Here is a 20255-nt window from a genome sequence, read left to right as displayed (position 1 = left end):
GTTGAATATTGGCCCCCACTCTCTTCTGGCTTGTAGAGTTTCTGCTGAGAGATCCACTGTTAGTCTGATGGGCTTCCCTTTGTGGGTAACCCGACCTTTCTCTCTGGCTGCCCTTAACATTTTTTTGCTTCATTTCAACTTTGGTGAATCTGACAATTATGTGTCTTGGAATTGCTCTTCTTGAGGAATATATTTGTGGCATTCTCTGTATTTCCCGATTCTGAATGTTGGCCTGCCTTGCTAGATTGGGGAAGTTCTCCTGGATAATATCCTTCAGAGTGTTTTCCAACTTGGTTCCATTCTCCCCGTCACTTTCAGGTACACCAATCAGACGTAGATTTGGTCTTTTCACATAGTCCCATATTTCTTGGAGGCTTTGTTCGTTTCTTTTTATTCTTTTTTCTCTAAACTTCCCTTCTTGCTTCATTTCATTCATTTCATCTTCCATCACTGATAACCTTTCTTCCAGTTGATTGCATGGGCTCCTGAGGCTTCTGCATTCTTCACGTAGTTCTTGAGCCTTGGCTTTCAGCTCCATCAGCTTCTTTAAGCACTTCTCTGTATTGGTTATTCTAGTTATACATTTGTCTAAATTTTTTTCAAAGTTTTTAACTTCTTTGCCTTTGTTTGGAATTTCCTCCTGTAGCTCGGAGTAGTTTGATCGTCTGAAACCTTCTTCTCTCAACTCGTCAAAGTCATTCTCCGTCCAGCTTTGTTCCATTGCTGGTGAGGAACTGCGTTCCTTTGGAGGAGAGGCGCTCTGCTTTTTAGAGTTTCCAGTTTTTCTGCTCTGTTTTTTCCCCATCTTTGTGGTTTTATGTACTTTTGGTCTTTGATGATGGTGATGTACAGATGGGTTTTTGGTAGATCGCCTTTCTGTTTGTTAGTTTTCCTTCTAACAGACAGGACCCTCAGCTGCAGGTCTGTTGGAGTTTGCTAGAGGTCCACTCCAGACCCTGTTTGCCTGGGTGTCAGCAGCAGTGTCTGCAGAACCCCAGATTTTCGTGATCCGTGAATGCTGCTGTCTGATCATTTCTCTGGAAGTTTTGTCTCAGAGGAGTACCCAGCCGTGTGAGGTGTCAGTCTGCCCCTACTGGAGGGTGCCTCCCAGTTAGGCTGCTTGGGGGTCGGGGTCAGGGACCCACTTGAGGAGGCAGTCTGCCCCTTGTCAGATCTCCAGCTGCGTGCTGGGAGAACCACTGCTCTCCTCAAAGCTGTCAGACAGGGACATTTAAGTCTGCAGAGGTTACTGCTGTCTTTTTGTTTGTCTGTGCCCTGCCCCCAGAGGTGGAGCCTACAGAGGCAGGCAGGCCTCCTTGAGTTGTGGTGGGCTCCACCCAGTTTGAGCTTCCAGGCTGCTTTGTTTACCTAAGCGAGCCTGGGCAATGGCAGGCGCCCCTCCCCCATCCTCGCTGCCGCCTTGCAGTTTGATCTCAGACTGCTGTGCTAGCAATCAGCGAGACTCCGTGGGCGTAGGACCCTCCGAGCCATGTGCGGGATATAATCTCCTGGTGTGCCATTTCCTAAGGCCTTCGGAAAAACGCAGTATTCGGGTGGGAGTGGCCCGATTTTCTAGGTGCCGTCTGTCACCCCTTTCCTTGACCAGGAAAGGGAACTCCCTGATCCCTTCCGCTTCCCGAGTGAGGCAATGCCTCGCCCTGCTTTGGCTGGCACACGGTGCGCTGCACCCACTTGTCCTGCACCCACTGTCTGGCACTCCCTAGTGAGATGAACCTGGTACCTCAGATGGAAATGCAGAAATCACCCGTCTTCTGCGTTGCTCATGCTGGGACCTATAGACTCGAGCTGTTCCTATTCGGCCATCTTGGCTCCTCCCCCCCCAATACTTTTTTTTTTTTTCTTTTTTTTTTCGATATGGAGTCTCGCTCTGTTGCCCAGGCTGGAGTGCAGTTGTGCTATCTCGGCTCACTGCAAGCTCTGCCTCCTGGGTTCACGCCATTCTCCTGCCTCAGCCTCCCGAGTAGCTGGGACTACAGGTGCCTGCCACCATGCCTGGCTAATTTTTTTTTTGTATTTTTAGTAGAGACAGGGTTTCACCGTGTTAGCCAGAATTGTCTCGATCTCCTGACCTCGTGATCCGCTCACCTTGGCCTCCCAGAGTGCTGGGATTATGGGCGTGAGCCACCATGCCCGGCCTGGAATTATTAATACTTTTTTGTTTGTCTAGTCTGAAGTCTTGTTTTCACTGTGTCCCTACTGAGGTGTTTCTGAGGTATTTTAGCATCCCAGGCTCCCAGATGTCAAATGCTAGTAGCATTCTAGGGCTGTGTGACACGAAAACCTCTCCCCACCAGTTTCGAAATATTCCTAGGGGTGAGAGTAGGGCCAAGCATTTCTGTCTCCCACTGAAAACTACCACGTGGTTAAAAATGTATATCAGTTTTCTTTTTAAGAAAACTTTATAGACTCAAATTTTAACCAACTTAGATATCCCTTTTCCAAATTGATGTGTATTTCAGATTTCATGGAAATAGCACAAATAGCTTAACTTTCATGAAACAGTAAGATAGCCTTTTGAATGTCTTAGAGTAATAGTAACTATAATGCCTCTCCAACATATTACAGTTAAAATGCCATGGCACATCCCGTGAAGTAGCTAAAGTTGCCACATAAAGGTGAATTTAAGTGTCCAGGGTAATTTGGTCTTTAAGCCATGGGACCAGGATCCCACCCAGACCTCGTGATGGAAAGGGAGCTTCACAGAGTGGACAAAACTGGCCTTTACTGGGAGGAGGGAGGAAAGATGAAGGAAAAGCTGGGTTTGGGGAGAGAAAGGAGCATGAGATACTGACAGTGTTGCTCCTCAGGGCTCTGCGGAGGGTCTGTTGTTGCAGCAGTGGGAGCAATTCATCTGGAGGAGAGTGAATCACTGCTTTGATTCTTACCCACTTGCAAAAACTGTAAAATAGAAATATAATTTCAGCAAATACATTTTAAACAGTTTATTGAATTTTATCCAGACCTGATAAAATGCTTGACCCATAGAATTTGAATGAAGGCCAGAAGACACTTGAGGCAAAGGGAAGAGAAGGTACAAAGATGAGAAGTGAAACTGTGTGACTTGTTTGGAAACTCCAGTATTTCATTGTGACCAAAGCATAGGATTTGATAGGGGAGGCTGCAGGAGATGGAATTGGATGGAGGCTCAGGGCTGCCTCAGTGCACAGCTCCATGCACATAGATGACAGTGATTGGGACTCCCTGTCTTTGGCAGTGTGGAGTCTATTCTGCTGCGTCATAGAGGTCTGTTTGGGTTTCACCAAGAAATTTGCATTTTATCCCTTCAGCCAGTGATCTTCAGGGTGGTACAGTATACAGCCAAATTAGTCAAGGGGAGTCACAGATACTTTAGACTTTGCAGATAATTTACTTTTGCTAAAAAATTAGAACATGCCCTAGAGTAGGAAAATACAATAAAGTAAAAATATCAGTTTTCCTTAATCAGTGTATTCAATGAAGTCCCAATTAAAATGCAAACAGAATTTTTTAAAATTGAAAAGTTTGCCTAAAAATATGAAAATACTCAGGAACATTCTGGAAAAGAAGTGTGATAGAGGAGTATTAGTCCTGATTCTCATTTGCAGTCAAACAATCCATGACATTCCAACACATATGCTTTAAAAAACTTAGTTATTTTACTTGGAGGACTATTGATATGGGAGAAATAACGTATAGATAAATGGAACAGAATGGAGTCCAGGAACAGGTCAAGAGGATAGCGGGAAATGTATTGACAACTCCCCTGGGAAAGTGTTATATTTCTGTCGTTAAAAAAAAAAAGAAACACAAATAAAAACAGTTTTATATCTTTTCTTCCTTTTTTGTCTTTCAGAATAAAAACGTTTTGATACCAATGTTGTCTAGGATATAAGCAAAAGGGTACTTTCATACAATTTTTATGGATATATAAATTGATGGGAACATTGTGAATGGCAATTCTCCACTTGCATCAAAACTTCTAAATGCATGTAATTTACTATAAGGATATATTTTCAAAGTTTGCCAAGATGAACATACATGCATAATGCATACACACAATGATATTGCAGTATTATTTGCAATAGGAAAAAAAGCAGGACATACATCAATGAGGAACTAGTTGAATTATGTCACTTCTATGAAACGGAAGGAGGTGGGTCTGTATGTGCAGATATAGAAAGATTAAGATATATCATTAAATGAGAAAAGCAAGTTGCTGAATGGTGTATATAGTATCATTCTTTTAGTGCAAATTCAAGAACAGAATTTCATACACATTTATTTGGAAGAGATCAGAAAAACAATGATTATCTTTGGGGAGAGGGATGGTTAGAACTGAGTGTAGAGAGGAAGTAACTTCTTATTTTAGACCTTTCTTTAATGTTTGGGTTTACTTTTTACTTGAAATTTTTGATTTTTGTTTGTGTAATATTTTACACATCAACAGGTGTATCTGGATGATGAGATTTGTTAAAGAAAAATTATTCAATCGTTCTAGGTATATGGACCACTACAATGGGATTTTGCAGTGTCTGAGAGAGATTGGGTTCAACAGCATGGGCAAGTGGGAATTAATAGCCAAGGAGCAGATTAGAAAGTCAGTAAATTACTAAGAAAATTACTAAGAAACATCAGGAGTAAGGGAGATTCTGGCTACACCCTCTTTAAACTTATTTTGAAGATCATGTTGTTGTTACTCTGCGTTTTGTGATATTTTGGCTTAAAACAGTGAAATTCTGACTTGAAATTAATACTGAGCCTAGATAACAAAATAAATTGAAGAAGAGCATTTAGGTTAATTGCAAAACAAAAAGTTTAGCTAGATAAATACATTAAATTAAAAAAAACCCTCTCTCATCTAAATAAGATTTTTAACATTTAGCAAATATTTAACATCTTTTTCTTTATAATTGTTAGTTCAGAATAGGCTATTTAAGCAGTTCTTTGAAACTAGAAGCCCCCAACTGTTTAGAAAAAATAAACCTTGGACTAGTTCAAGAAGATAATTTTAATTAGAGATAACAATCTCTTGAATTCTGCCTTCTTAATAATTCTTGTATCTGTTTGCTACTCCATCATCACTGCCAGCTGCCTTAAGCAGACCCCTTATTTCCTATTTCCTAGAATTCTGTATTAGCCCCATGGCTGGTTTCTCTTCCTGCCTCCTTGCTCCCAGTAGCACGCCCACAATGATCTTTCTGAAACACAAATGTGAACATGTCACTCTAGTTTAAAACCCCTAGTTTAAAACCCTTCAGGACTCCTCATTGCTTTCAGGATAAATCCAAGCTCCTCTGTGAGGCTTTCATAACACAGTCTTTACCACTAGACTCTCTTTTCACCTGGTTTGCCCCTGACTCTTTGAAGCTGAATGTTCCAGCAAAAAACTATCATCAGAATGAACAGGCAACCTACAGAATGGGAGAAAATTTTTGCGATCTATCCATCTGACAAAGGGCTAATATCCAGAATCTATAAAGAAGTTAAACAAATTTACAAGAAAGAAACAACCCCATCAAAAAGTGGGCAAAGGATATGAACAGACACTGCTCAAAAGAAGACATTTATGCAGCCAACAAACATAAGAAAAAATGTTCATCATCACTGGTCATTAGAGAAATGCAAATCAAAATCACAATGAGATACCATCTCATGCCAGTTAGAATGGTGATCGTTAAAAAGTCCGGAAACAACAGATGCTGGAGAGAATGTGGAGAAATAGGAATGTCTTTACACTGTTGGTGGGAGTGTAAATTAGTCAACCATTGTGGAAGACTGTGGTGATTCCTCAAGGATCTAGAACTAGAAATACCATTTGACCCAGCAATCCCATTACTGGGTATATACCCCAAGGATTATAAATCATTCTACTGTAAGGACATATGCACATGTATGTTTATTGTGGCACTATTCACAGTAGCAAAGACTTGGAACCGACCCAAATATCCATCAGTGATAGACTGGATAAAGAAAATGTGGCACATATGTACCATGGAATACTATGCAGCCATAAAAAAGGATGAGTTCATGTCCTTTGCAGGGACATGGATGAAGCTGGAAACCATCATTCTCAGCAAACTAACACAGGAACAGACAACCAAGCACTGCATGTTCTCACTCATAAGTGGGAGCTGAACAATGAGAACACCTGGACACAGGCAGGGGAACATCACACACTGGGGCCTGTCGAGGGGTGGTGGGGCTAGGGGAGGGATAACATTAGGAGAAATACCTAATGTAGGTGACGGGTTGATGGGTGCAGCAAAACACCATGGCACTTGTATACCTATGTAACACACCTGCATGTTCTGCACATGTACCCCAGAACTTAAAAGTTTTTTTTTTTTTTTTTTAAAGCTGAGTGTTCCTGGCACGGATACACTGTACACTTTCACTTTGGAGCTAGGTCTGCTAGGCTTTAGTAGCATTCTGTGTATCTTTTTGTCAAAGCTATTAAAACGTATCATTGTCCTTACCAATCCCCACTGGACTGTAAGCACTCTGAGAATGGGCACTCTTTCTTTTCTGTCGCCAGTGTCTGGCACGTAGTAGCTGTTCAGTAATGCTGAGTATGACAAATTGTATTAGTCAATAGATTACCAAAGTGTATCTTTGCACCTAAGAAAATGAGTAGGCAATGTGAGGTGAGTATACTTTGAACAATCTTGAAATGCACTACAGTCAAATGCATGTATGATTTCTTTTATTTGGATAATTCTGTTGGATGTTTATTTACTATGTGAAAATGTTGTTATAAAATGTATGACACTTTTATTCCTTATTAGATCATGTTATATGTTTCATAGAATGATACTGCTTTTCACTCTTGATGATCTTGGTTTCTCTGTCTTATTTAGCTTATTCAACTGATTCTGAATCATCTTACACTACCAGACCTGTGTAGATTAGCACAGACTTGCAAACTACTGAGCCAGCATTGCTGTGATCCTCTGCAATACATCCACCTCAATCTGCAACCATACTGGGCAAAACTAGATGACACTTCTCTGGAATTTCTACAGTCTCGCTGCACTCTTGTCCAGTGGCTTAATTTATCTTGGACTGGCAATAGAGGCTTCATCTCTGTTGCAGGATTTAGCAGGTTAGTACAAAGCCTTGATGAAGTTTTTTTTCCCCCCCAGCAGCAGGTTATACTTATTATGTAGTGGTTTTCATAATAAAAGTTTGAAATTATGTAACATGTACTTACAAAAATAAAAAGGAAATATATTTTGAGTGTCATGTTTAGAATGCTGCTGCTTATAAAAAAATAAGTGTTTTACTATCCTCTTCAGCTAAATTTTATATGAATATGAAGGGAAACTATACCCTTTACTTCATGTTTTTTAAATCCCAAGTAACTTTCAGCAGAGCTCCTGTTTCTTCTTTTTCATATTTGCAGCACAGATGATTAACACATTTTAAAAACTATTTCCAAATCAAAATCTACCTCTCTAATGTGATTTGTCAGAAATGGAAAACAATTTATTATAGAACATTTTTAATTAAATCTTAATTACATGTGCAATACATCACCCAGATTTAGAAGCTCATTTAAACTAATTATGTTGAAAATGCAGTTGCATGCTAAATAGACGACCACACTTGCAGACCTGCCCAGGTGTTTCCGCTCCTTTCTATTTAAGCATTTAGTTTCCTTACTATTAAATGTCACCTGTTAAGCATTTGAAAGCTTGCACAAGTGCATATTCATTTAGTAATGCCATAGTAATTTTTCTTAGGATACAAACAGGTGTTTTTCTCCTAACCTTGATCATGGTTTTTCTCATTGTATGTTACATATAATCCCAGCATTTTCATGAAGTTAAATAATGAAGAAGGAGAAACTTTAGAGAAATTTTCTGTTATTTTTAATTAATGAATACTCTTGTATTCTATTTTTAAAAATGAAAAGTGAACTGTAGCGATCCCTACACATATCCCCAGTGTACATTCTAGAACAGTGGTTTATGAATTAGAAATTCGTATGTGGAGCCTTGTTTCCTCAACTTAGATTATAAAAATAAAGATGCAGTTCCAGAAATAAAGATTTGATATTGTTAGATTTAAATGAAGTAATGATGTTTGAAATAGTAACAATGTGTTCCAAATACTGAGCTTGATAGTTTATGCATCAAAGTGAAAAATAAACCAAGCAGTAATGGCTAGTAGCACATGTTGAAACCATGGATGCACTGAGTTTCTTTTCTGCCAGAAATTGAACCAGGGGAAGGAGTTCATTGCTAGATATTTGGCAGCTGTCCAGTGAAACACAGTTTAGTCCTTTCTACTTCCCTTTGCCCCAAACACACATATTTCAAATTCTTTTCTCTGCTAATAGGACCAAGAAAGAACTGAAGCTAATGAAGTCTGTGAATATTGAGTATACATTATCATAAACCAAGACTAACTGAATATGAAAACAGAACAAGTGGTGTCAGTAGCATTATTTTACATTATGTAGACCATTAGGGTATTTTAATTACCCTCATAGCTCTTTCCCAATGTTTTCCATTATTAAGAATTTATTAAACGTTTGTTTTCACCCTTTGTGTGCAAGGCATTGTAGTGGGTGTTGATCATATACAGAGACATGAGATATATAATATAGTTCCTGCCTTCAGGCTACAGAGAAGATAAAGATATTAAGATAAACATATAAACATATCCCTTATTTTTATGAATAGAGTAACAGGGTAGTAACTGATGTGTAGACATTAAAGAAAATATTAGTCGTGAATGGCTGAAGTCCAGCTGTACTGGCAAAGTGCTGCATATGACTGTGATAATAACGAGTAAAATATAAAGCTAATATTAATCAATTTTAAAAACTTTATGCAGCCTCTGGCGCTTGAGAAGAAACATCACTTATAAGAAGAAAACTTAGCCATGCCATTTAAAAAATTTTTATACTAGTAATGGATAAAGATCTTTTGCAAAGTTAGAGTTTCTATCTACTTTCTAACCCACAATTTATCTTCCATTTTCAATTCACCCAGGGTAGTTGCTGTAGAGCAGTTTGAATAATCAGAAAAAGCCGTATATAAATTTAAGTTCTCATATTTTACTGTAGTATTTCAGCCAGTAAAATCATAAATCTTGATGGCATTCCTTTAAGTGTAGTCACTATTCCCATTAAGAAAAGAAAAAGTTGAGGTAAGAGGGAGAGAGAACCTTTTCTTGTGCGGGGCATATTGGAGTTTTGCCTACTGATTACTGTTGGCCCCCATGACTTGACTGCTGAGTTGATAGTTATTATGGCTTGTAGGCAGCATTCCCAGAATAAACAATAAATATGCATGGCTTGATTATTAATGAATAATCTTTGAATAAGTATGGTCTATTTATGCTCATTACTGTGAAGAAGACTTATTTGTAATACTTTAAAGAAGAAAAGCACATTTAAAAACTAGAGACCAATGTTGATGAGCTGCTTTTTGAACAAATCTTTGGGAAAAAGTTGGATGCAGTTTATTTTTGTTGCTTAAAAGCCTTATCTCACAAGTTAGAACTGTTTAACTAGATTTTAAATAACTTTTTAAGAATTTTTATTATTCAGAATAGTGGAGAAATAGGTTACATTGGAATAAAGAGAACTTAAAACTTTTAATCAGTTATTAAAATCCTATTCTAGCTACAGATTTGTGATTTATTACTTTGAGTACTGTTCATGCATATCATTACTCATTAAAATCACATCTATTATAATTCCACTTTTCTAATATGGTTCCCCGAAGTCTTAGATGTTTCTTTCCCTGCCTGCCTGTTTGTGCTTTAGAACTTAATTGTATCATTCTGTTCAAAAAGCCTTAGGTTCATTTTTTCCCTACCATTTTTCTTCAAATATTTGCTGAATGGCCTTGATCTCCCCCTCAGTTATGTGTAGGTTTTTACTCTAAACTCCTCTTACTTGTTCTCGGTAGTTTATATTCATTCCTTTAGGAAACATTCTTGGATGCATTCTAGATTCGAGAACTTTAGGTATTTTGACATAGAGCTAAAGTTTTATGGTATAAAGAGCTTATTTCCCACTAATATGTTTATTCAGTTGCCTGCCTATATTTTATACAGTCGTGTCTTAGATTGTCAACTCTAGAAAGTAGAGACCATTTTAAGATGTTCTTTTCCCTTCTTTCTATCATTGTTGGATAGTACCCATATACAGTTAAGCAGGAAGTTTTGTTTTTAATGGCTTTATTTTGGATCAGCTATATTAAATAATGTTCCAAGTTATTTGGGATTAAAATTATCTTGAATATATTGTTTTAGAAAACTCGGTGAGGATCAGCTAAAAAAACATGAGATTAGGAATTTAGAAGTCGTAGATATTTATATCTAATTCTTCTCTTTTATACTTCAGGCAATTTCTGAGGACTATTACCTTTTATTTTGTGATAAGTAAACTCAAATCATTCATGTGATCTTAATTATTTTAGGGTGCAAGTTACCATTTAGTAAATTGCTTCTTATGTACTTGTATTATTTTGGACAAATTAATCACCTCATAATGATAAGCAATTTACTTTTCTCTCCAGAGATTCCTTTTCTCATAGCAGGAGACTTAGTCTGGGATTGTTTATCTGAACTTAGGTCCTCTCATAAAACCTTCAGTATAAAAAAATACTTTGTGAGCAATCACAATGTAGAATGAATTGACTGCAGGAAGTAAACAAGCTGAGTTCTCCTTTCAAATGATCAGTGGCACAGTTGAGATGAAAAAATACATATATGTAATTATGCATTAAAGTAAAACCTGCATGAGAAGCATTAAGGAAAGAAGTAAGAGCTGTGTTCAGCTAATTGAGTCTGCTACTGTCTCTGCCCTCTTGGGATGTAGATATGAAAAGGTAGGTAGTATACATTTTGAAAATTTAAGTAGAGATAATATGAGGATATTAAATAATCTGCTCAGAGTAAAAATATGCAATATGGGATTCTTGAGAGAGAGAAGGAAAGTCAGAAAGGTAGTATAGGTATAGACTTTATCTTATTTTGCTTTCAAATTCCATCATTCATTAAATCAAGTTGGGAAGTTTCCTATTGTCTCCTAACAGTTTGCTTTCTGGTATAAAGCCAGAGTCTTTATAGTGACACACACTACGTCAACTGTCCCTCATCTCTGATCTACTCATCTCGCCATCATTTTGCACCTCCTGCATCCCCCGTCTCACTGTTCTTCACTCTGCTTGTTATCCTGCCCTGGACTGCCCTTCCCTTTGCCTAGAATGCTCTTCCTCCAGATACCTGCTTTGCTCACCCTCTTGCTTCCTTCAGGGTTTTACTCACTGCATCTCTGAAGCTTCTCTGACTACTCTGTCCATCCTTGACACTTTCTATTGCCCTTCCCTGCTTTTATTTCCTCCTGGGCACTTTTCACAAATTTGCGACTTACTTTACTCATTTGGTTATCATCTCCTTCTCTCTTCAAAACATTAGTAAGCTTCATGAGAGCAGGGATTTTGTTTTGTCCACTGCTATCTCCCCAGTGCCTAGACTATTGCCTGGATGATAGTAGAAGCTCAGGGCATATTTGTTGAATGAATGAATGAATGTGCTTCATGTGGACTGCAGTTTAGCTAATACAGCTAGCAAAGGAAGCGGCAGTGAGAGGGGTTGGAGGAGATCCAAGAGAGGGAGTTATGTGAGGAGTGTCAGAGTTTTAAGGAAGGAGTGTGCGGTTGTATGAAATGTCACAAATCAAATAATACAAGTTTGAATTTAGAATAAACGGGTGTTCAGGTGTAAATAAGATGTGCAGGCTACTGGGTTATTTACAATATTTAAATTTGCAGCAACTGAATTTTTTTATTGTTTAAATGTGAATTGGCCAAGATTTAACTTATACTTAATGTTTATGGGGTGCTTTGACCTTTAAAAACTGCATTTGCATAGTATTTCAGCTTCAATCCCACGAGGCAGTGTGGTGAATGTTGTTACATACTTCAAGTCTGCGTTTGCAGCTGAGGAAATGCTAAGACTTGAGTAGATGCCTTTTCCAAGGTCTCTGCTAGGAACTAGTCAAACAATGCAAAAAAACTCCATCTTTTAACCAGTGTTACTTTCTTTTATTTACACAACTAATCTGATTTAGTCAATTTTGCTTTGTATGTGTATTTGTAAGCTCATTAAATCATTTAGGAATAAAGATGTGGCATAAATTGACTAACAGTATATTACTGATGTGACACTGGTGGGAAGATTTATGTCAAGAGACCTGGACAGGCATAATTGGTACATTGTTAAGAGGGTTCAGTTTGCTTAGTTGATAAAGTTTCATGGATTCAAATACTCCTAGATTAATGTTTACTTTTAGATTGTTTTCAGGGGATGATCATGGACAGGACTATTTTTCCCCCAACTGTAACATAACTGACATAAATATTGTGGTAACTACTCTGATAAAGCATTTTGTGACCTTCATCTTGGTTTATTTCTATATATTTTATGTAAAGCTGCAATTGAATATTTTCAATATCAAGCAATCTAGCTGCTAAATAGTAACAGCTGCAAGTACCATGACAGTGCTGTAGTTAAACCCACATAGACATTTTCTGAGCTGAGAGGAGCCTAGTCTGATTTGTTTTGAGGTTATTTAAATAAGTTGTCACTTTCGTGTGCAGTGTTCAAAATATATTATCCAGTACTTGATGGGTACTGTTGAGGGGGAAATGTCTCCCAAGAGTTTAGAGTTTTGTTATGTTTTGCTGTTTTTTTTGTTTGTTTGTTTTTTGGCTTTACCAACTCAGATGTGAATTATAGGTAAGTGGGAAAAATATATCTTCTACTTTCTTAATTTTCCACTTAGCATTAGCTGACTTTTTATATGATGTGAATTCATTTTGTTCTCTCAAGTTGATTTTTTTAGCCTAACCATTCATATTTCAGTATGCAGTGTGTAAGAATTTAAGCAAAACAAATTTTACATTTTCCCTAATAGAAATCTATTCTTTCAAATGTATCTACTTAGAGTTGCTAAAATTCCAAAATTCTTGCAAAAATATCTTTTAGTTTTATAAAATTCACATGGAATGTTGTTTTGGCAGGTTTCTGAAGGTTTGTGGATCTGAATTAGTACGCCTTGAATTGTCTTGCAGCCACTTTCTTAATGAAACTTGCTTAGAAGTTATTTCTGAGATGTGTCCAAATCTACAGGCCTTAAATCTCTCCTCCTGTGATAAGCTACCACCTCAAGCTTTCAACCACATTGCCAAGTTATGCAGCCTTAAACGACTTGTTCTCTATCGAACAAAAGTAGAGGTGAGAGTAATTCATAATTTTCATCATTGCTATTATGGTAGCCAGCTGAGGATTTGGTTTTCTGTAATTGCTCATAATAATGTGTTTTTTATTTTTAAATCAAGTTTATGATGCCTTCTGACTACTCTGAAATCAATAGAGCTGATTCAGTCATTGTGAAGTTATTTCAAACCTAATATGCTTTTAAATTATAAGGAAATGTTCTTCTCTATGCTCTTAAAATTTTTGTGATGCTATTTATGCCCCCAGGAAAAAAAATAAGCAGTTGGTTGAGGTAAGCCAAAATGCTGGCAGGGAATGAATTAGAGAAAGGTAGGCGGATAGTATGTAAGAGGACATTTGCTTGCAGTGGGAGGAAGCAAAGTGGTATTTATCCTGGACCAGACTTGGGGGTTAAAATTTGTAATACCATAGTTAATGAGTCTCATTAAAAAAGGAATCATGTCATATATATTAGTCTACTTGCTTTTTCACATAATATCTCTAGGACATGTTTCCAGGGTCAGTGCATATATTATCTAACTCTTTTACTGTAATAGTGTATGTTATACCATAATCTATTTAACATTCTCCAAATGATCAACATTTAGTTTTTCCAGTTGTTTTCCTTTTACAAACTACCTAGCACTAACATTCTTCTGTGCATAGTTTTTTTTTCTTTTTTGAGACGGAGTCTCACTCTTGTCGCCCAGGCTGGAGTGCAATGGCATGGTCTTGGCTCACTGAAACCTCCGCCTGGCCAGTTCAAGCGATTCTCCTGCCTCAGCCTCCTGAGTATCTGGGATTACAGGCGCGTGCCACCATGCCCAGCTAATTTTTGTATTTTTAGTAGAGACGGGGTTTCACCATGAGCCTGTGCATGGTTTTACACATACTTACTATTACTGCTGTTGGATAGAGTCCTAGAGGTGGTATTGCTAGGTTAAAGAGTATGTACCTGGGCCCCTGTAGTACATACTGTTTGTCATATACTTTTTCCCTCTGCTCCATGCGTATTGCCCTTCTTTCTATTCCTTGAATGTTCTGACCTGGTCCCAGCTCAGGGCTTTTGTTTTTTTGCCTGTCTGGAATGTTTGTCTAGCTCATTATGGCTGCCCTTTTTTCAGCTCAGTGTTCAACTTGCGTAGTTTTTTGGAGATGGCTTCCTGGACACTGTAGCACCCCTTCTAGTTTGTTTCCTTCATATCATCAAGTTTTATTTCCTTTTTAACATCCTTGTCACTCTCTGAAATGATACTTGTTTTCTTGCTTATTTTCTGTCTTCTCACGTTAGGATATAATGGTAGAAGCCTTGTTGGTCTTTTTCATTGCCATATTTCCAGAATCTAGAATAGTACTTGGTAAAGATTGGCCATTCAGTAAATATTTGTTAAGTAAATGAATAAAGATAACCAAATTACTTTTCCAAAATGATATACCAGTGACTTGGGAGACTGGATTAGTTCTGGTGGGAATTGTTTGGTTCCCAAGAGAGCAGGTGGTTGTAAAGCAAGGATGCCCTTTGTGTTTGGCCTCTTTGCACTGTCTGCCTCCCCTTTGATCTTCTGCCATGTTAAGACACAGCAGGAAAGCCCTTACCAGAAGCCGAGCAGATGACAGTGCCATGCCCCTTGAAATTCCCAGTCTGCATACCTGTGAGCTAAATAAACTCTTTTTCTTTATCAGCTACCCACCCTCAGGTATTTCGTTATAGCAACACCGAATGAATTAAGATGGCATTATTCTCAATTTTGGGCAAAAAATTTAGCTAGACTTCAACAGGTGACCTGGCAGGGTGGAAAGAAGACTTTGATTCTAGTTCTAGCCCTGCCAGCAATAAGCTTGGTAATCTAGGTGAAGACATTGTCTCAGATTTCCAGATTTTTTATTTGTAAAATGAAATAATTATTGTCCCTGAATGCCAGATGATATTAGCCTGTGTTTTCATTGGTCTGTGGTGAAATGATTCCCCATTTGTGTGGGTATAAAATTGCTAGCTATCTTTTCTTGGGTAGGACTGTTCATTCTGAAATTATGCCATACCTGCTTTTTACTGGCACATTTACTATTTTATGGGCCTGTGTACTATAAATGAAATCCTCTGAGCAAGGAGGATTTAAATGCCTCATTTAAAATTTTCTGATTGTTTAATAAGAAATATAGCATGCATAATTATTAAATGTAGTTGTTAAATGAGCCTTTGAGAAGAAAAATAGGGTAAAAACCAAAAAAATATTAACTTGCTAGGCATCTTATATCTATTGTGGCTTGTGAAAATATATCCCATGAGATGTTTTTGAAATGTTGTATAGTAATGTGATTTAAGTGTCAGAGAATTATTAGTCTACAGTTTTCTTAAATTTGTTTCAGACTGATAGATATGACCAAAGTTTTTAAGTGTGATTTATGAGGATTAAGAAGATTTCATATCTGAAGAGTGGAAATTTATACATACGTACCTAGGTCTAGATAGCATAAGCTCTGGTTTCCCTCAGTTACTTAAATACAGATGTAAAATCATTGTATAAATATATTAAATAAAATTTAGGTTGTACCCTCTGTTACTTCCTATTAAATTTTTTTATTGGCTCATCTGGTAAAATATCATAAACACTACGCAATTTTTCTGACATTGAATATGTAGAAAAAATTATAAAACTGAGTTTTCAGTGATCTATGGTTGACTTAAAATTAAAGATGCTGTTATTTTAGTGATATAAATGGCAAATGTGAAATTTAGAAAATCTTACCCAGGCAGTGTTTACTTTTAATGCCTCTGAACTCATTGCTTTCTACCTATACTTCACTCTCTTATTGTCTCCTCATTCTTGGGATCTATATCAGAGTCCCACATGGGCACTAAGTAAATTAGAAAAAGGAGAGTTGGCAAAATAATCAGCTGATTTCTTTAAAAACAAACAGAAGCTACAGCACTAGTATTCATGGCAATCTGTAAACACCTCCATTGTCAGTTAAGCAAAGCGTTATGTCACCTCCTTCTTCCTTTGATACACACACTCCTTTTACCTTGCACCTAATGATGGTGTATGAGAGCAAACAGAGAATGAGAAGACAAGATGTAGGAGACTGGTCTCTCTTTAAATGTTCCACAAAATCACTGGCAGTATATTCTCATTCTAGACTCTGTTTTGAAGAAGGAGCAGTAATTGATTTCAAATGCCTCTGCTTGCTCTAAGGACATACTTGAAAAGAAAAAGAAGATAATAATTTTAGTTTTCTTGGAGAGGTTATTTTGTTTTAAAAGGGCTACAAATTATCTGGTACCACTTTAACCCTGTTTCCTGAACCCTACAAAATTCTAAAATAAGCAAAAATTAGTATTAAAAATATGGATTGTATTATAGCATATTAACCTCACAGAGACCAGTTTATGATACAATACTGTTACATTTTATGTGCCTTTACATAATTTGCATTAATAAATATAGTATATTTATGCCATTTTACAAGACTTAGACAAGTCCGTATGCATAGTGCATAAAGCTTTTGAGGATTTTGAAGACCTGGATTTTTAGTCCCAAAGTTTGGGAAAAAGCTACTGAATATATTCTGTTGGCTGTCCTAGATATTTTGCATTATTATTTCTTTACACCAGTCTGAATAGGGTTGGTGGTATTCTCATCTTTACACATAATTAAATTAAGGTCTCAAAAGATTAATAAATTGCCTGCTGGCACAAGCAATAGAGTCAGGATTTGAACTCAGGTCTTGTGGCCTTGGTGTTGTAGTTAAAATTATAACATATATAAAAGCATAGAATAGTAGTTATTCTGATAGCTTGGCTATTTACCTAAAACAAGGATTTTCTTTACTATTTACTATTTCTAATTTGTAGTTGGTAAGGAGATACAACATAGTAACTAACATATACAACATTATAATCCATGATAAAATACAAACTATTATGTTTATGTTTTATAAATATCTTCTGCAGGAAAATGGATTTTTTGCCTTTTTACTATGAACAAGCTTGGTTTGAAGTCTTAGTTGTTCTGAATTTATAAATCACAATTTGTTATTCAAATTACATTTAGAAACATTTAAGTGAAAGTTTGTAGAATCAATACATAATTAACTGCTTTAAGTAAATAGTTTATATAGGCCTACTCTCAATTTTATACTGTAATGGAGAGCAGCATTGAGACAGATAATCCTCAAAATAATTTTGACATGTAAAATGATGTGTTGTTGATAGCTAGGTGATGTATTCTTAAGTCGTTAGCCATAGCCAGGCATGCAGCAGGCCTGATGACTCAGTAAGAATGAGACCTCAGGAGAATAGAACTGTGGCAGGGTCAGAATTGTCTTGTATGCTGATGTGGTCCCTCCCTGCATCAGTGGTTGTTCAGAATTTTTAGCCTTATAAGATAGTAAAATATAGTTCAACTTGGTTTCTTAATTTATTTCATGAGATCTTTTTCTTTCTTTAGTTGTGTTTAGGATTACAATGAAAAATGACTTCATCAGAGAAATAACAAATGTCTTATAAATTTAGCAAAGAAAATTCACTAAGTAAGCTATGTGCAGAGTCAGTGGCATATATTTGTTGAATTTCATTAGATGCAGAGCATTAAATACATGCCTAGTAAAGAACAACATACTATTACATTAATAAAAGACAGAGTGGACGGGTATACAATAAGCCCAAATATATGCTCGCATTGTCACAGGCTTGTCCTTAGTTGGAGGGTGATCTGTGTTGGGAAACCTTTTTAGAAGAAATTACTCTTGAGCTGAGATTTATGCCCTGTTTAGTGTGTAATCCCAGAATTACTAGTGAAATGGGTTGGTAAATAGGGTAATTTTTTTTCCTCCTGAATTTGGTGGATCTTTTAGAGTTGAATAGACAGCACTTTCTGCAACAGATGGGAATTTAGACAGGAAGGACACTTTAGTTGTGCTTAGTTTCTTCTACCATCCATGGCATGGAAATAATTAGGTATTATAATGATTTAAAGGACTTAAGTTCAGTCTTTTTGGTTCTTTTCATAAGATTCTTATTATGTACAATAAAGCATTGATTGCAAGTACTTCTTTAACCATACATGATGATGTATTTTCGTGAAAGTAGAGCTGTAAAAATCTAGCCCATTCAGCTGGGCTCAGGGGCTCATGCCTGTAATGCCAGCACTTTGGGAGGCTGAGGCAGAAGGATCACTTGAGATCAGGAGTTCAAGACCAGCCTAAGCAACATAGCAAGACCCCATCTCTACAGAAAATTTAAAAAATTAGCTGGACATGCCCCTGTAGTCCCACTCAGGAGACTGAGGTGGGAGGATCACTTGAGCCCAGGAGGTCGAGGCTACAGTGAGCTGTGATTGTGGCACTGCACTCCAGCCTGAGTGACAGAGCAAGACCCTGTCTCAAAAATAAAATAAATCTGACTCATTAAATTGATTTTTAAATACTTGAAAAAAACTTTTATTTTGAAATAATTTCCGACTTACAGAGAAATTGAAAAAAAAAAGATTTCTTATGTATTTTCACCCAGGTTCCCCTACTATATGCATAATTGTTTTACTGAACCATTTGAATATAAGTTGAAAACATAATAACCCTTTACCCCTGGGGCATTATAAGTGAAAGACATAATTTGCCCCTAAAAGGGCATATATCTGTAATGTACTTTCAAATACTTGTGTTATAGGCTGAATTGTATCTCCCTGAAATTCGTACATTGAAGTCCTACCCCCCAGTACCTAAGAATGTGACTGTATTTGAGACAGGGTTTTTAAAGAGGTAATTAAGGTTAAATGAGGTCATTAGGGTGGAGCCTAATCCAATATGACTGGTGTCCTTAAGGAAGAGGAGATTAGGGGACACACACACAAGGAAGACCATGTGAAGACAATGGAAGAAGATGACCCGCTACAAGCCAGTAAGAGAAGTCTTAGAGGAAACCAACTCTGTTGACACCTAGATCTCAGATTTCTAGCCTCCAGAATTGTAAGCAAGTAAATTTCTGATGGTTAAACTACCTAGTCTATGATACTTTGTTATAGCAGCCCTAGAAAACTAATACACCTTGTATAGGATAGCATAAGAAAAGTTTTTTAACATAGTGCATGAGAGTGTCTTTAAGATAAGTCCCACATGTGTACTAAAACAATCTGGACTAGTTTTAGAAGTTTGAACCTGTTTACCTTTTCTCTGTTTGGGGAAAAAAAAAATCTGGAGTCAGGGGTGAAAGTGGGGCATGATAGGTAGCTCAGTAAGAATGTTATTCTGTTGCTTAGCAGCAGACTAGAAAACCAGGAGTGTTTTTTAAAAGTTGGAGTTATAAATGAACACCTGCATCCAGTTTTGATTGCCTCACTTCAAGAATGATAGAGCATAAATTGAAAGAATCTGAAGAAGTGAAAAAACTGATTATAGGTATTGTGGGGGACTAGTATATGACAGTAATCCATAAGTATGGTTCAGCATCTGTTTACTTGGCCTACTCAGCTGTGTCGACAGTTTCAAGGACCCCTCTGCTTTTATCTTCATGAACTAGAAGACAACAAAAGAAGTTGATCTTTACTTCTGTAGGATATTAACACTCTCCTATTTTTTTCTTTCTGTGCCAGTTTATTTGGCAGAGCATATATATAAGTAAAATTGCACACCAGCCTGACTGTTAATGAAAGCAGCTGGGCTTTCTACAAAAGATATATTAACTGTCTTTTGAAAGAGTGTGATTTAATTTAGTGCTACGAATTTGTTTTCTGACATGCGTATATGGTGGTCTCCTTACTGCATTCTTATTTGATTTAAACAATACATTATTGTATTTTGGTAAGTAGAGCAGGGATGAGCTTTCTTTGAAAAGAGCCATTGCAACTAACAAAGTCAGACTATAAGACCAAACTGATTGGCAAATGAAGAGGGTGGCTTCTCACTTACAGAGCCAGTGCTGGTAACTAAGATGAGGGTGAGAAATTAAAATAGAAAGAACCGGCTTTGGTCACCTAAATTAACTAATTCAGGATGTTGTTAGTTGTCATCTAAAATGCAGT

The 20255-nt window shown here is 37.0% G+C and overlaps 1 protein-coding gene across 7 annotated transcripts in view; it reads left to right on the top strand.

Annotated features, from left to right (window-relative positions):
* Positions 1-20255, top strand: part of FBXL4 (F-box and leucine rich repeat protein 4) — a 73980-nt gene that overhangs the window by 35332 nt on the left and 18393 nt on the right. For 4 of the 7 annotated variants that reach the window (XM_031012493.3, XM_031012494.3, XM_055391177.2 and 1 more), the window contains 2 exons: positions 6858-7102; positions 13044-13257. In XM_031012493.3, the coding sequence (XP_030868353.1) occupies positions 6858-7102; positions 13044-13257 (459 nt within the window). The remainder of the gene's footprint in view (positions 1-6857; positions 7103-13043; positions 13258-20255) is intronic. The other 3 variants (XM_055391176.2, XM_063707789.1, XM_031012495.3) reach the window with 1 other exon arrangement.

Source organism: Gorilla gorilla, chromosome 5, assembly GCF_029281585.2.
Source record: "Gorilla gorilla gorilla isolate KB3781 chromosome 5, NHGRI_mGorGor1-v2.1_pri, whole genome shotgun sequence".
NCBI lineage: Eukaryota > Metazoa > Chordata > Mammalia > Primates > Hominidae > Gorilla > Gorilla gorilla.
This window is presented reverse-complemented; position numbering and strand designations above follow the sequence as displayed.